The sequence below is a fragment of the Cladophialophora immunda genome, assembly GCF_000835495.1.
Source record: "Cladophialophora immunda strain CBS 83496 unplaced genomic scaffold supercont1.7, whole genome shotgun sequence".
Taxonomy (NCBI): domain Eukaryota; kingdom Fungi; phylum Ascomycota; class Eurotiomycetes; order Chaetothyriales; family Herpotrichiellaceae; genus Cladophialophora; species Cladophialophora immunda.
Genome location: NW_015622547.1, coordinates 1,112,782 through 1,129,902, shown reverse-complemented (window position 1 = coordinate 1,129,902; position 17,121 = coordinate 1,112,782). Strand labels below are relative to the sequence as shown.

The following is a 17,121-nucleotide window of genomic DNA, read 5'->3' as shown; positions in this document are numbered from 1 at the left end:
GGCGCCAACGACGAGCCCCAGCGGAGATGGGATGGGACTTGAGCATGCCATTCATACAAGGAGGCGATACAGCTGGTGACTTGCTGGAAGCGAACCCTGCGTGTTGTCTGGGCAGGAGTTACATATAATGTCTGGCTTATTTTCTTTTTCAATTTAATCAGCGATATGCAGACGGCCTGGTAGCCCAAGGGCGTGTTGCGCCCTGGATCAAGAATCTAAAATATTAGCGTAAATATTGGGCCTGAGATGCTGGAAAGGGATCAACTTACTTCTTCAGATGCAAATGGCGTTTGGATGCAGATGGCTTCGTCCACTATCGCGAATGGATGGCCAAGCTGATTGGAAACTTCTTGGTCAAGTTGATATAGCGTCCACCATAGCCGCCGAGCACGTTCTTTCTCCACAGAGTCCAGTGACTTGTGTGCCGTATTTCGATGGAGGCCAAGCGAGTATGCGATTCTGATGGTCATGCCAAGGGTGCAATAAGCGATGACACTGTGGAATGATGCATTGAGGGCGAGACTCTGTCAATATCATTAGACTGGCTGTGAAGCACTAAGGCAGTTGACTCGTATACCATGAGGACCAAAGCTTTCACACTTCCGATGTCAGCTTCGTCAGCCGCTCGGTTCCCATACTCTCTTGCCATGCGAAGGTAATCTTCGGAGGATTTCACATCCTCTCGGTCTTCTTGGACTGTTGGCTGCATCGAGCAAATGGCAAAGATGGAGTACAGGGAGCAAAGCCAAGAAGCGCTCGCTTCAGAGCCTCCGCTCTCTAACGTTTGGTCAAGAAGCATGTAGAACTGCTCAGGAGAGTACACCCAGTAAATGGCGTGAACCTGCTCGAAGAATTTGGTGACGTATCGCAAGCAGGTCTCGCGGTTTGGCAGGTACACGGTATCCAAGTCCTCCACGGCGCGGAAGCTCCCCACAGTTTCCGGCGATGGGGGCATGAGGGTAGTAATGAAAGGACGCAGTACATTTGCATCGCGTTTTGTTGTTGTGGTTTCCGCGAGATGAGGTTGTCGAGCTATAAGAGCGGCATGATCGAATCTGAGCGAAGAATCCGCATCTACGTATCCTGCAGAGAACACTTCAGAGCGGTCCTCACAGTTTTCAAGCCAGATTCACGTAACTTACTATACTTCCCGCGAGGGTCAAGGTACATGCAACCTTTTTCCTCTTGGAGGATCACATTTTCTTCCGTTTCCACTAGTTCGTTGTTCGACAGTGTCGAGTTGGATTGGTGTGTTGGGACAGTATGACTGGATATGCCAGGCTCGGATCTCTGTTCCACCTCGACTAGCATAGATTTGACGTTCTCTAGACTGAGGTCCCCCGTTGGGACGAAATGCCGTAACAGGCGCATACAAGACTCGTACTCTTCCTCAGACACTCTGTAGTATGGTCTTTTTCGAGGACGTACGCTTGCCGAGCATGGAATATTCATGGAGGCACAGTATCTACACGCATCTAAGCCTGGAGAGAGTAAACCTGTCAGCAAACCTGGTCGGATTGAGAATTTCGTCCTTGGATTTTGTTGTACCTTGAGGGACACACTTGGCTCTAATGTTAGTGAAAATACCGCCTTCCGAGACAGTAGAAGTAGGTAAGGACTGACCTTTGTCTTTCTGCTTTTGCATGCATCGCAACTCTGCCTCGTCCTCTTCTTTGGCCTGGTAGAATCGTCTTGTTGCGGAGTTTGTCGCTGCTGAGCGAATGCAGAGGATGGAGATGCGGTAGTGGCCATGGCACTCGAAACGAGGACGAGCAAAATTCATGAAACACAGTGATCAGGAGGCTGGGTTCAACTGGATTTCCGAGTCCTTTCTGGTGGAGAGATTTTTGCAGAAGAATGCAAGGGCTACTGGCCGAGAACATGAAGGTCTGTTGCCACTCGCTGAACTTCCAGCCGCTGAACTTGAGACGGCAGAAGAAACGCACACTTTTAAATCCCCCCACGGGCAACTAATGCACCCCGGACCGGGCTGCCATCTCGGTGTGGACCACGAACGTGGCACCCTGGCACCCCACCAAGAGAGCCAAGGGAACGAGGGGGCAGGACGATGTAGTTCAAGGTTGAAATGGTGGGGAAATTCTCCCGCGTCTCTATCCTAAGCACAAAGTATGATATATAATATTAGCCAAATACTGGCATTGCAGTGCTTGGAGCTATATCTTGGACACCCGTGTTTGCCCACATCGGCGTCGACTTGGGATTTAGGGAATGAGATCCTCTGCTTAACCACCCTTGACAACATCGCCGTTGTGCTGGCCCCGTTGTTCCTTATCGAAGACCATCATCAGCGGTTGAAGACCGATGGTGAAATGGTCTTTCGACTCATGCAACAAACGATAGCCATCTTCTCCAGGAGCAAGCTCAATGACGTTGAAGCTGTTGAGAATGTGGACGATCATGTTGCGAATCTCCATCATCGCAAGGTGTTTACCAATGCAACCATATGGCCCTGTTGCGTGATGATCAGCGATTTCTGGTCATGTTCCTCGGTCCATGGGGTTAACATCGAATTTCAGAACTTACCGAGGCCAAACGGGGCAAAAACATTATGTTTGATAAGCTCTGGCTGAGAGTACCAGCGCTCGGGTATAAACTCATTTGCTCGAGGATAGCATTCTTCGGCTAACGCAGTATATTCAGCATGGATCCGGCCTGAGCAAAGGAGAGACTTACAGCGCCCCATTGTCCAAAGTGGAAGGACAACAGTAGTGTTTCCTGGAATGTACGTGCCGTTGATGGTGATACCTTCTGGGGGAGTCAAGCGAGGAAAGCCTGACGGGATTGGCGGATGCAGTCTCAGAGCCTCGTGAATGACACCATTCAGATGTTTCGCGGCATTAACGTCCTTAGGATCAAGCTCAGATCTTCCTTGCAGCAGCGGTTCGAGCTCAGCCCGAAGCTTGGTGATCTGGGAGGGATCAGCAGCTAGGTGGTAGAAGATGTAGGTCAAGGTCGCTGCCGTAGTGTCTGAACCCCCCACGATCACAAGACGCGTGTCTCCTCTGTACCACTGGAAGTCTATATCCTTCTTTTCGCTTTGCTCGTACGCCTCGACAAGGTAGGAAAGCACGTCAGGCTTGACATCCGATCTCTACAGTGCATCGTCAGTTTTCGCTGCACTGGACTTCACATTGCAACGTAGGTCACTCACCTGTGCTCGCCTCTTCGCTTGCTCCGTGACAAACTCCAGGAATCTCTTGGGCCCATGTGCGATAAGAGGAAGGCGATGAAGCAAGATCGTTGCCCAAGGGATCGGCTGTAATTGGGCAATATCGGACATGCCGTCCTCTAATAGATCGGGAATCCAGCGATTGGTTTCCTCGGTAAGCATTCGAAAGCTCTCACTAAGACCGACTTCCCCCATGACATCGAATGCAAAATATTTGAACCAGCGTGTCGCGTCAAATGGGTGACCTTTCATCCCAGCAATGGCACGACAGAACAGCTCCGAGTGTACCGAGACTCGCGACTCGTATTCAATGAGGGCTTTGGGAGAGAAGGCCTTTGAAAAGACTTTGCGTCTACGTTCGTGGACTTTCTTGTCGCGGGCGGTATGCAAATTGACTAGGGGAAGCGAGGCATCGTACCAAGCAGTCTTCGAGCACTTCGAGTCAGACCCGAGGACTAGCTGGACCGCTTCGGGGATGTTGACGGACAGGTTTGCTGGGCCTGTCGCAGATGTCTCTTAGTAATGTTAAACTCTTTTCCGGGTCTGTACTTGACTTACCGGTTCGCACCACAGGCCCGTATTTCTTATGCATCTCAGTGATGATGCGATAGTTGTCCGAATTCTTCAGCAGTGATGCATGGTAGAGATTTGACAATCGTGCCTGGAACGGCCCGCTGAAGTCCCTCAGGCGGTGGAAGAACGCCCTATACGTGAACAAGCTGCCCAATAGGCCTGCGAGGTACGACAATAGGACAATGCTGGTTGCGATGGCAGTGGTCAATATATCATATCCCGTCGTTCGGTATATGAATCCGGCCAGAATAGTGGTCAAAAAGATGTAAAATTGGACGATTCTCGGCGCCTTTGAAACGCATACAAGCATTTGTCAATGGAACAACACACCAGCGGGCGACTGTGACTTACATGAACATGGTGTTCTCCTCGAATGAAATATAGGAGATGTGTCAGGATACCCGCAATCGCGGCCGAGCTGCTGAGTTGTAAGTTTGAAGGCAAGGTGTCCATGCTGAAGGTGAAAGATGTGTTGCGCGCTTGGTACTAGTTCTTGGGTTCGCCGGCCACATGATATGTTTTCTGGGCAGAAGAGACATATATCACTTAGTCGACTACATGATTCTTCGGAGTAGAGTTCGTGAAACGTTCGTTTCATAGTTTGCTGCTTGAACCTACGAGCAGAGACGTCAATGTCCCTCACAATGTGAACCGGGCCGAGGGCCAATCCTCTCGAGAACTCTGATCGGATTCATTAAGCCAGGGAATATAGATCCAGGCTCTGGACTAAGGTTTGGGATCATTGGGATGGTCTCCGGATTCGATGTATTAAAGTTCTCGTCTTGGATAACACTGTGACATCGGGGTTTTCCATCGGAACCATTTCGCCGATAGTCATATTCGACAAGGCTGTGGCTGCTGACGTGGTATCACAAAAATGTCGGTTTGACAGTTCTAAAGCGCCGTCGGATGTATTGGAGCGAATTCATAGGATAGTCGACGCAATGATAGTTCTGCAAGCATCATACGTAGCGACAATTCCAAAAATCTCTTTTAGCAAGGACGTGAGAGTCGAAATCTATACGACTGCATGAGGGAACCCGGGGGCCGGGGCCTTGCTCCAGTGACATATGGCCGAATATCTGAGCGATGAAGGGGCAGATCACTTGGAGCCAATGGCCTATCAGTTTAACAAGGTGGACTATTCAGTTCCTAGATGTGCTGCAGACGTGACTAGAAAAGCCGCTGGGCTGTGAATAATCATCGGCGCCTCTATTCGTTTGATATCTTAAGCTACCTCTTAATAGTTGTCAAATATGACTTCTTAACTCAGCTGGTGCCGAAATGCCCTCGGAAAGACTGGTGCCACTGTCCCCCTTGTCACCACTCGAGAAATCCTGACTCTTAGCCTTGCGGTAGGCTGCTGGCCAAATCCCCTGTTTTCCTGGGCTCAATATGCCGTGCGGGTCTAAGCAATCCTTGATCTTTTCATTTAGCCGCATCAATGCACCTTCGTTGAAGTCGTACTGGTCCGCCACCAAGTCCATGTGCTCAACATGTGCTCGGTACTCTCCATATCCGGCTCTCCGCGCGTCATGGACCAAGTCGACGAATAAATTGTTTGCGGCATCCTTGTCTTGCTGTGATTGTCGGTCGAAATGAATCATGTTGATATGGGTCAGATGGCGGAGATGGAGGTGAAGGCCAGCAACAAAGTCAAACCCGTACTGTGCACACCTATATTTGGCAACATGATAGAAGTCCAAAGCATCCTGGCCATCACTGGGCAGGACTGGGGAGAATGAGATGTGCCCTCTGCGGAAAATCCGGTTAGTGAACTTTTCCAAATGGCTCGAACATTTGGCGTAAACCTACCCATCCAGTCCTCGATATTCAATCGTCCTAAGCGGTGCCATGCTGGGTACCCCGGCTTGAAGGTCGTAGGGAATGTCATCGGCAGCCAAGTATTTCTTCCCCTTCGGATAGTACGCTGTCCCCGTGAGGACGGAACCCTTTATAGCTTTGAATGCCTCTTGACAAGCTTTGTAGTTGTGGTCAATGATCTCTTTGGGCCCGTAGAGCCCAAAGATTGCATCCCAGAATCCGATCCCGAGCTCGTGCTGAATCTCTTTCAGCCTGTCGTCAGGGATAGAACCAGGACCATCATACCATTGACTCCGTGGCCCTCTCCTGCAGATCTCCCTAATGATGTTTCCAATGACGGGATGATTTTGGATCTTCTCATGGAGTAAAAGTTCGCGAAAGATATCAACCAGATCCTTCAGGTCGCGTTCCTCAGGCACATCAATGTGACACAGCATTAGACCTTCCGGCGCGGGAGAAGCCCAGAGCGTCAGCTTCGTCACTATCCCAAAATTCGACTGGTTGAACATCTGGTCGTAAGTCGGGCCGTAGCCACCGCGGAAGAGAGGCCAGGATTTCGAGTCCTTGAGAGCTCCCATGCCAGTTCTGACAAGGCTGCCATCCGCCAACACCGCTTCGATTCCGCAAATTTGATTGGAATGATCGCCGTGAGGAGTATATCCCCAGCCCTATGTATTGTGTCAGCGACGCATTCAATGAAAGATTTGTGAGCAAGACGACTTACTCTGTCCAGGGCATTTCCAACTACGCTGCCCCAGCCAAGCGCTGGCACAGAACACCATATGTCCTTCTTCTGTTCTTTGATCGCCTGGTAAAGTTGGAAGAAGCTCACGCCAGGCTCGACGGTATAATAAGAATATTTGTCGTTGATATCGAGGACTTTGTTCATGTTCTGTAAGTCCAGGATGACAGATCCCTGCTTAAACATCAGCTCCGGTCACGATTTCCCCCCTGGCAGGATCGCATTTGTACCTTGACCCGTGCGGCAGGTCCACCATAGCCTAGATTCTTCCCCCGGGAGACTGTCCAGAGAGGGATTTTGTATTCGTTGGCGATCTTAACGATGGCTTGGATTTGCTCGACAGTTGTTGGGCGGATTGCACAGGAGCTTCCGCGCTTTTCTGCTTCATCCTCATTCATGGAGAAGGGGTCTGCGTAGCTCAGCCGGAGTTCGTCACCAACTATCACAGCATCTTCTCCCAATACTTCTTGGAAACGCTTGAGAATGAGCAAAAACGTCTCTCTCGAGATTCCGGGTGGCAGATATTCGACAGCGGGCTTTTCTTGGATCGCATTATACCAAAGACTCAGAGTTTTATTGGTCGTTTCGATCTCGCCGGGAATGTGACTTAGGTTGAATGGTGCGGGAAGGTTGGCGTCCATCTCGTAGAGCCTCTCTGCCTAAATCGCAGAAACAGGTTGGAGAAATGTTGATAGAAGCCTAGGAAACGGCGCCCTAGAGTCCATAGAGGAGTAAATATAGTCTTTACAGATTCAGCCTTTGGCCCAGAGTAACAGTGATTGACTCTAGGCTGAATGGCAAAACCGGCAAATACAGAATCGTGCATTTTCTTAGCCTCCTGCCCAGCAGCTTTACCATGAAACGCATATCTTCCGAAGAAGAAAGCCCCAGGGAAGAGGCTTGACTAGTCGAAATTGTCCAACGCTGGCTGAAGCCTTGTTCAGCTTCCCCGTAATCCATATTCCGATCTTTAGCGTCGGCGATATAGGATCCGATGCTCGGCATCTCTGTTTCCTTTCCTCGCGCTCTTTCCGGGTCCGTTACGAATATCATCCTTCCTCTATGCTATCCTTATACTTTCACCGTTCTCATGCGCACCAAGACGATGCCTACTGGCTACAGCTTTGAGGTCTTGGGGTATTTCGCCCTCTCAGATTCGGGTTAAGCTTCCCCCGCGTTTTCTCTTGGACTTTGTCTGGACCCCAGGTCTTCTGCTTGGCCCCGGAACGGTTCTCAAGTATGCACACCGAAATCTCGGGAAGAGGTAGCTTCCAAAACTATGCTCCCGTTCTGCCCTGAGGAATATTCATATATTGATCATGCCACCCGCCTGTATATCGAATGACCGCGTTGTACCCTTCCTCACTGTTGAATTTGACGCTTTCGTTCTCGAATCACCGCCACTGCAATAGGTACAGCGACACACCGCTCCACAGCGAGAGTCTTCTTCCATGGCCGACCCGACTGATACGCAACATGTGGGGAAGAGAAATACCAGCGTTTGGGCCAACATCAGATTCATCTGGTTCACCATTCTCGTGGGATTTTCTCTTCTTGAGGTAAGGACGTTACCTTGGATACTACGAGGCAGCACATTCCTAACTTCTGCTTGCAGTATGGATTCGATAATGGCGAAATCGGTGGATTCCAAGCGATGGTCGGCTTCCTCCAGGTGTTTGGTTACGAAGATCCCAGGGTTCCGACGGGCTGGAACATCCGGGTTCGTTCCCTCCTCGTCGGATGGCTTGATTTCTCTGCTGACTGGCCCACAGCCAGTCCCTCAACAGATCATCAGTTCTTTCATGCTCTTAGGCTCGTTTATCGCGAGTTGCTGCACTGGACTGATAGGCACCTATCTCGGCCGCCGACATTCCCTCATGGCAGGATGTGCCCTCTTGATCGTCGGCGTCACGATACAGATCGTGACCACTTCCATGGGAGCCTTGTACTTTGCTCGACTGATTACGGGCCTTTCGAACGGGATCTTGATGAGCTTCACTTTCCTGTACGTCGTGGAAATGGCGCCCCCCTACTTTAGAGGCCTCGGGTATGCTTTCTGCTCCTGCTGGGTTACTCTGGGGACTGCCATCGGATATGTAAGTTGCAGAATCCATTGCTTGGTAGAAGGGAAGCTGATTTGATCTTGGTCGTCAGGTCATCACCAATTCGACGGAGAAGATCCACAATCGACATGCCTATCAAATTCCCCTGTACACGCTCTACGCCATTCCGGTGATTATCTTCGGTTCCCTGCCATTTCTCCCAGAATCCCCGGTAAGTCTTGCGTTTCCCGCATCAGGCACTGCGTGGTTACTGAGTTCGGCATCTTCAGCGCTGGCTCCTTTTGCACGGGAAGAACGAACAAGCTCTGAAATCTATCACCTGGATGCGGAACGGCGCATATGACGAGCTCGCGCTGAGGCAGGAATACGAGGAAATGAAACTGAACGCCATGCACGAGATTGAAAACCAGTCGTCGATTCTTCTCTTCGACATGCTCCGCAGCCGCAACATTCGACGCAGCCTCATTAGCTGTGGCATCGGCCTGATCAATCCCGCCATGGGCGGTATGTTTGTGATGGCGTTTGCCACGTACTTCTTCACCGTGGTAAGGTCGCAGCCGCTTCTGTCTTTTTCGCCCAAGAAATATGCTGACGAGACTGCTCGCGTCTTTCCAGGTTGGCGTCGAGAGTCCCTTCAGATGGATCATCATGTGTCAATTCCTCGGTGTCTTGGGCCAGTGCACTTCCTACTTCTTCATCGACCGCGTCGGCCGAAGGACAATGTTGCTCATTGGAACCACCATCTGCGCGATTTCGATGCTGCTTCTCGGCATCGTGTCCACGCCTTCGAGCGTGCGGTACTCCAAGGCGTACGGGAAGGTGGTCATCTTCCTGTTCTCCTTTTACCTCTGGGGGTTCAACTTTGGAGTCACTTCCATGACCTATCTCGTGGCCGGAGAAATCCCCGCGCAGAATTTGCGCGCCTACACTTCGGGGATCTCGACCGGTTCGGGCTTCGTCTTTGCATGGCTCACCGCCTTCACCGCCCCGTACTTCATCAACCCCAGCGAGCTGAACTGGGGTGGGAAATATGGTGAGTGGGCTGTAATTCTACTCGCTGCGCGCACTGGAGTACTGACCATTCTTTTCAACAGGGTATATCTGGTTCGGGTCTTGTGTCGTGGCCATCGTCTTCGTGTACCTGTTTGTGCCCGAGGTCCGTGGGCGAACGCTGGAAGAGATCGAAGAGATGTTCGACAAGGGAATCTCTGCCAGGGATTTTTCCACCTATGTCTGCGACAATGTCATCATTGCACGCGAACAGGCCGAGGAAGTCGTCTACGGAGAGAAGAAGCCCGAGCGGGTCCAAGTCGTCCACATTGAGGCCGCCGACAGTGTGTGAACATGTCTGCAGATCGTCCCAGTCACTGTGAGCATCGTCCGAATCACTCCTTTGAAATAGTAACTTTGGAGGGAGGCACAGAATGTCGTTGTGGGACGGCAACCCGACTAGTCGCCCGCCTCCTGACGATATGAGAATGATGTTTCACTCTGTGCCAGAGTTTTATTCTTCCTGTTCTATAACATGACTGCTTTGGAGATCTCTCACGCCATTCACACGACGCGTAGTTATTCCATCAAAATCTCCCAGAGTGAAAGGGGAGTATCGTTGAGATGGACACTCTGAATCTGCATCCCATGGACCAAGGTCTAAAGCTGTTCGTTCACAAACAAGCCCGCCATGCCCATTCCGGTTCCCAGGCACATACTCGTGAGCAAAACCTTTCGTTTTCTCCTCCTGCATTCACTGAGACCCGTCACTATCTGCCGAACTCCTGTGCATCCGAAGGGGTCTATTTTCATGGATGTTAGTGCTCAAAGAACCAAATATTGGGAGGAAAGGGGTGGATCCTCGGAAGAGCCCTTGTTCATCAGGTACAGACTGATGGGAGTACTTACGGCCAAGTCTACAAGAAATGCGTTAGCTTGGGACCAAGATTGACGGAGGGGTTGCAGGGAAACAATGTTACGGTCGAAAAAGAGGGAGACTCACGCAATAGCGCCCCCTCTAGGGTTCATTTTCGTCCAGTCGAGGTTGAGATAGTCTCGACAGTAGACCGCCATGGAGGCGAAGGCTTCGTTGATCTCCACCACGTCGATATCCTTGTCAAGCGACAGATTGTACCGGGCAAGCAATTTGGGGATGGCGAAGACGGGGCCGATGCCCATGATGCGTGGGGGCAGGCCGGCGAGGGCTGTGCCAACGTACTTGGCAAGGATGGGCTGGTTCAGCTCCAAGGCCTTTGACCGCTTCATCAGAAGCAAAGCACCGGCTCCTGCAGACAAGCACGCGGTATCAGTCTGGATACGCTATCTGTAGTGAACGTCTCTTTAGGGACTTACCATCGGTAACTTGACTAGCATTGCCGGCATGCGTGGTGTCCCCATACTCCGGAAAGGCAGGGCGAAGGTTCTTTATGCCGTCGTACGTGGTGCCCCATCGGATTTCGTCGCGAGAAACCGTGATGTCCTTGCCGTCCTTCTTGACGGTAATCGGGACAATCTCGTCGTCGAACCAGCCGCTCTTCTGCGCGAGCTCGGCTCGCCGGTACGACTCAACGGCGTACTCATCCTGCCGCTGCCGAGTGACATTGAATTCCCTGGCCACATTTTCGGAGGTTGCACCTAGTCATCCGGGAAAAGGTGTACGTCAGATCCCGTTTCTGGCCGAAGTTCGTGCTGGGCTTACTTACCCATCGGCAACATGCAGTCCTTTGCGTCATCGCTGCCATTCATGATCTCGTCCACGAACGGCCGGCTCAGGCGCTCGTTCCCTTCGCTCAGGGTCTCGGCGCCGACCACGACGCCGATTTCAATGGTACCGGTTATGATTTCGTTTGCGATGAATTGCGTCGCCGTCAGACCCGAGGAGCAAAAGCGCGCCACGCTCGACGCGGCGGATGTGTTGGGGAAGCCTGCCGCAAGCGACGCTGCCCGGACATAGTACGCAGCTTTGCCGTCGCGGACCTGTACAGGAGATCAATCACCCGGACATTCTCCGAATCCAAGAAGTGCCTCTTACATTCCCAAGGCAGACATCGTCCACAAGACGCGGGTCGACGTTGCTCCTGAGTCGTACTTGCTCGAGAATCTTGAATATCAGGCCGTCTAGCGTCGTGTCCTTGAAGCCACCCTTCTTGGCCTTGCACATGGGCGTCCTGATCGCGAGGGTGATCACTACATCGTCGGGACTTTGCTTCGCGCTAGTTCGTCACACTGTCAGCCCCGAGAGACACAAACGAATCATCAGTCCCGTCCATACATGTTGTCTACCGCGCTGGAGGCAGAAGGTAGGTGGGAGAGGACGGCGGAAAGACGTTGGGATGCCATGGCGATACAGATGCCGCAAGTGATGTTTGTTCGCCCAACCTGCAATTACGAATCAGTAGCGTGGGCAAATGTCTGATCGGACTTTTGTTTGTTTGTGTCGATTGAAGTTCCTAGGCTTGAATCGGCTGTGGCCAAGCTGAACCTCGGATGTTGGTGCAGCTGCCGGCCGCGGGGTAAAACGAATTGGGGGAAACGCCGAGTACATTTGCCAACGAGGCAAGGCTCTGCCTGCTCTGAATAAAACATATCCATTCGCTGCGGGTGGCGGGTCACTCGATCGAGTACTATCCGAAGGTTCTGTCTAGCGAACTACACTGCTTTACGTTCTGCTGTCAGCCACAACGGAGTCTGCCAGGACGAGCATGGGCAAAAAGGGACACGAGGCTCTAGAAGTGGGGCCCCAATAGGGGGTTTGTAGGGGGTACCATGCTATATCTTCCAACTTACTTGAGCGAAGAGTAAATTGATGTAGTGTATCATTCCGCTTCACACTTCCGCGCTGCACCTTTATCCGAGTCCTCAAAATTGACGTATCCTTTCCCTTTAACGATGGTATAATACCACGGCTGCTGAGCCGGTTCTTCAACGAGGGCAAGCATAGCCTTAGCTCTGACCTCGCCACTCATGAGTTCGCGTGCCGGTCTCCCGTCACTCAATCGCTCATCCGTATAGTAGAATTTGTATCCTGCTTCGCGATAGGCGACGACACAATCCCAGATACAATGAGCCATTGCTGCTTTGTCCATCCCAAACGTCAGCGCTTGGGGCGACGACATGACGTGTAGTTTGTTGCCAGTGTAGAAGAACGTCTTCGGCGTTGATGGAGGCAGTCTAGCGAAGCCTTTCACTGCGAAAAGACACGCGATGAGAGCGCCCGCGACATTAATGTTGTGATCATGTTGATACTGTGTGAGAGAGAAAGTAGACATTGGGTCGTTTGGTAGCTGAAGCGTGCGTGCAGCAGCATTATAGATGACAATAGTCGGTACGCCCCAGTACGCCTCGACTTTGGTGAAGATGGTTGGAACTTCGTCCGGATTGCTGAGGTCGGCAGTGATGTTTAGGACGCCTGCAGAATCGATACCCTCCTCCCTGCTTCTCGATACTGCTGCGACACGAAATTTGTTGGCTGAAAACTCCCTGACGACGGCGTCACCAATATTAGGCCCAGCTCCTAACAGAAGGACGACTGGATTGGGGACTACCACAGCCATCGTGACAGATCTGCTCTCCGTTGAGGTCTAACTTGGCTGTACATGAGGACGAATGGCCTATTTGTTCCTTTTCAGAAAATGGACCGTTGGTCCTCGCAATCGACAGGTGGAGACATTGGGTTGTAGATCGTCTCAGTATTGGAGGAAGGGGCAGCGAACTTTAGCTCGATCGGGGCCTGACGGGATCGGAGAAGGTGGCCTAAGGTGGCTTTAATCGCCAACAAGTGTCGGAGAAGTGGCTTCGATTTCAATCATCGCAGTCCGACTGGTCTACCACCTCCGTTACGCAGATTCACCAATTCCGCGAAAGGATTGACTGCCATACTCCAGATTGACTTCGATGTGACATTAGACACGTCATTGTTGACCCTCTTACACAACAGTGCAAGATCCATCAGAGCTTCATAGGCATTTTCCTGGCATAGTGGCAAAGATCCACCCTCAGCTTGAGATCGCAGCAAGCAAGGTAAGTCTTCCGCCTTTTCAGCTTGGATATGTTGGGAAGCCGAGGAGTGCATGCCGACATAGATCCACAAAGCTAGAGCAGAGTCGTAAAGAGCAGCATGAGCCAAGCGAGTAAGGGGCGCCGTCCACAGATGAGCTCCGGCGGCTGCCCTATGCGTGATCGTGTAGATAGCACAAGAATGCGCGATGGCCAAGGTAGCAACAGAGTCTGTAGCCCAGCTCTGAGCAATGTCAATGAGTCCGTCATCGATCTCCCGAGCCTTACTGTTATCAACAGGAATGCGGTGGAAGTTTTCCAAAGGTGCGTGGAACCTTAATAGCGCCACATGGTGAGATAGAAGCGCAGCCACCAATGTGTTTTGATCCTGCCCGAGATGGGTCGACATGTCATCGATTCCGGACAGAGGCATTTCTTTGACGACCGAGCTAGACCGACCGTCCAGCAAGGCAGTCTCGAACAAATCGAAGAGCATGGATTTCTTCTGTCCCCGAGAAGCACATGATCCTATCTGGGTAACATCTCGGGTTTCTTTGCTTGTTGAAACTTGAAATCTTCGACTTGCAGAATACCGGCATTGTCGACTTTGGTGAGCACACTTACTGCAAGTGGGCTGTCCGTCGCATTTTGTCTTGGAGCGGCGGCAGGCATCACACGCGACGGCCGTTAGTCCAATTCTCGAGTTCACAATCGCCGTTGGACGTGGTGACTTTGGCGCATGCAACAAGCGATGCCGATTAAGAATATCCGCTCGACAGAAGACCCGGTTGCAAATGTCAGACATGACTCTGGTGGAGATTATGGTTCTGTAGGTGGCGAGTGAGTGTGTTCCTGCTCTTGTACACGCTCTGGCAGAGGTCGCAGGTGTACATAGGATGATGACTCAACCGTACGAGTAAAACAACCGACTTGAGAATGAACGAGGGCTATTAACGAAACTGGATTTTCGGGAGCAAATCGACGATTAGTCGACGGTACCTAGGCTAAGGTCTCGAGTCTAGGCTGCATCTGGATGAGAGGCTTTATGGCGAGGCCTCTTCCGGGAAGTGCATTCTTTCGCATACTTCGACAAGTAGGATAGGAAAGTTTAGAAAGCATTCGGATTGTAAGTGAGCGTGGCATGTGGCATGGCTCGCTGGGAGCTGATCATGGAGTAATGGACTAGCGCCGAGCGATCTTGGCGTCGAGGGGAAAAACAATTTTCCTAACGCGGCGGTGACTGACGGCCGAATCCGGCAGGAAATTTCCATGCGTCCCGCGTCACCAGCGTTGTCCTATACAATTTCAACTTGGATCCGCGGGAACTTTGTGCGTCTGGAGAAGGTCGACGAAATACAAGAGACTCACCGCAACTGTCTATAATCGAAATCCCGTCTCTTAGTGTGCAGCCAGCAAGATGATGCACCCGGCGCGTCAGGCGTATGTGGAGGAGGAGCGTCAGGTAAGATACTCCGCCGCAAAGCATACTCTACTGTGTCTCTTTATTTACATTTGCCTCCAAGGCTTTATCTGCTCTCACGATGGATCAAGAGGGGAAGCCATGCAAGACTGACGGACATGGCTGAGACGCAGGACACCGAGATGGGCGTGGATTTGGCAAGCATCCGTAAGTATTGCGTCTCCGGCATTCTCAAATATCTGGACTCACTTTCCTGCCAGCTGTCGATCGAAATTATGACCTCCCTACCGGTGCCGGTGGCGTTGCGCCCGAAAAGGCATCTGCGATCCTCTCCCAATTCGACCGAAAACGAAGACTGGCCATGCTGGCTGTCCCCACAGATGATGGAAAAGTCAGATCACGTTTGCGCGAACTCGGAGAGCCTGTCACACTTTTTGGGGAGGACGCCGCAGACAGACGAAGCCGATTGCGGGAGCTGTTGTTGGATCAACAAGATGCAGCTGGCCCTGATGGAGCCGATGCAGATGTACAGATGCACGAAGCAGACGAAGATGCGGATCAAGAAGAAGAGTTTTACACCGAAGGTATGCCAGAACTGCTCGAGGCGAGAAGAGCGATAGCTAGGTATTCCCTACCAAGGGCAAAGGCGCGGATACAGAGACAAAGAGAAGACTCTACCATTCCGCTGCGCACACATATCAAGCATCGCAAGGAAATCAAAGAGAAGTTACAAGGGTTTGAACTGTTTGGCACACAAATTGCCGGAGAGCGGCCCGTCAGTATCACTCGATTTTCTCCAAACGGCAAGATCATTGCCGCCGGCAACTGGGGCGGTGGCATCAAGTTATTAGATGTCCCGAACCTGGACGAAAAAGTGACCCTCAGAGGTCATACGGGCATTGTTGGCGGGCTTGCCTGGTTTCCTGGTGCAACACTACAAGAATCCAATGTGTCTCCAGATTCCCTAAATATCGCAAGCGGCGCTGGCGGGCAAGGCGGAGACAGTGACATACACCTCTGGTCATTGAACAAGGAGACACCAATTGGCACTTTGCAAGGACATACCGATCGTGTTTGCAGGGTCGAGTTTCATCCGTCGGGGAAATATCTTGCATCGGCCTCATTTGACACGACCTGGCGATTATGGGATGTGGAGACGACAACGGAGCTCCTTTTGCAAGAAGGACATTCGAGGCAAGTATTTGCCGTCAGTTTCAATACTGACGGCTCATTACTGGCAAGCGGGGGATTTGATAGCATAGGGAGAATCTGGGACCTTAGGACGGGGCGCACCGTCATGATCTTGGAAGGCCACATCCGTGAAATCTTCTGCCTGGATTGGGGCAATGACGGATACCGCATCCTATCTGGCTCCGGTGACGGATGGGTCAAATGCTGGGATCTTCGTCAAGTGCGCAGTGTGGGAGGAATTGGTGCTCACAATGGCAACGTTTCCGACCTGAAATGGTTCAAAGGCCTCGATGCCGACAAGTCATCCCTGGTGGAGAGCAGTGGCGTCAGACAGGAGCACAATCCTCGAAAAGCCGGCACATTCTTTGTGACGAGTGGTTTCGACAAAAACGTCAACATCTATTCGGCGGATGATTGGTCGTTTGTGAAGCAGCTCAGTGGACATGCGGGCAACGTTCTCAGTGTCGATGTCACCAATGACGCCAAGTGGATTGCCAGCAGTGGTCATGACAGAACTGTCAAGCTATGGGGGCGTGATGATGGCCAGGGCATATGAAGTTCCTTGTGCCTGAAGGAACAAACTTATGTTGCAATGAGAATGCCGTGCGCATGCAAAGGCCAAAAGAGATCACTGTGAGCTCAGTGTTTGGATCTGTACAGCAGAGTGGCTATTCACGGCCGTTGAGACCCTTGCCGCTGGAGTCCTTAATGCGCCGGAATCCCACATGTGACTGCTTCAGGAGCTCGATGGGCATGAGAATTACCTTCACCCTGAAATCATCCCAGCGCTGCCCTATATGGAGAGTGCCATTACGGTCGGGACTGGCTTGAGGTTCATGAATCGACCTGGTAGCTCCTGTGTAAAGCTTGGTCAAGCACCTCTCGCCCTCAGCCATAGGTGGGCGACTATGGCTCTGTAGCGAGTAGTTCCTTCGTCCAGTTGTAATAATATAGACACCACGCCATGAACGGAGTAGATCAACCTCAACGGCCGAAGTAACACAAGGCTGCGCAAGGCTGCATATCATCCATGACTCATCACGGCACCTGGACGCTGTGATTGGCTGCAGCCTGCGCTCGGACTCAAGATCCCGCCGGCTCCGAAATCGAGCGCTTAACAGCGAGTCCGAAA

At 51.7% G+C, this 17,121-nt stretch overlaps 3 protein-coding genes across 4 annotated transcripts; 1 reads left to right on the top strand and 2 right to left on the bottom strand.

Moving 5' to 3' along the window:
• Positions 1-10,013: 10,013 nt before the first annotated feature.
• PV07_11179 (uncharacterized protein) lies at positions 10,014-11,722 on the bottom strand (the record flags this gene model as incomplete). Its single annotated transcript, XM_016398589.1, has 7 exons — positions 10,014-10,185; positions 10,292-10,299; positions 10,386-10,668; positions 10,736-11,017; positions 11,086-11,359; positions 11,415-11,595; positions 11,655-11,722. The coding sequence occupies 7 exons, from the start codon at positions 11,720-11,722 to the stop codon at positions 10,043-10,045; spliced, it is 1,239 nt and encodes a 412-aa protein (XP_016243151.1). The 3' UTR covers positions 10,014-10,042.
• A 1,465-nt stretch (positions 11,723-13,187) lies between these two features.
• Positions 13,188-14,183, bottom strand: PV07_11178 (uncharacterized protein; the record flags this gene model as incomplete). Its single annotated transcript, XM_016398588.1, has 1 exon — positions 13,188-14,183. The coding sequence occupies one exon, from the start codon at positions 14,181-14,183 to the stop codon at positions 13,188-13,190; it is 996 nt and encodes a 331-aa protein (XP_016243150.1).
• Positions 14,184-14,663: 480 nt separating this feature from the next.
• Positions 14,664-17,040, top strand: PV07_11177. 2 transcript variants are annotated; one of them, XM_016398587.1, is made up of 3 exons: positions 14,664-14,840; positions 14,972-15,005; positions 15,059-17,040. In XM_016398587.1, the coding sequence occupies exons 1-3, from the start codon at positions 14,796-14,798 to the stop codon at positions 16,543-16,545; spliced, it is 1,566 nt and encodes a 521-aa protein (XP_016243149.1). In that variant the 5' UTR covers positions 14,664-14,795; the 3' UTR covers positions 16,546-17,040. The 2 variants fall into 2 exon arrangements, with proteins under 2 accessions (XP_016243149.1, XP_016243148.1); XM_016398586.1 differs by having other exon boundaries at positions 14,902-15,005.
• Positions 17,041-17,121: the final 81 nt, after the last annotated feature.

Bases quoted from the DNA above. Each gene is read 5' to 3' on its own strand.
- PV07_11177 (XM_016398586.1), top strand. From the start codon at position 14,821: ATGTGGAGGAGGAGCGTCAG. The intron at 14,841-14,901 runs GTAAGATACTCC...TTTGCCTCCAAG, and splicing joins ATGTGGAGGAGGAGCGTCAG to GCTTTATCTGCTCTCACGAT. The intron at 15,006-15,058 runs GTAAGTATTGCG...CTTTCCTGCCAG, and splicing joins CGTGGATTTGGCAAGCATCC to CTGTCGATCGAAATTATGAC.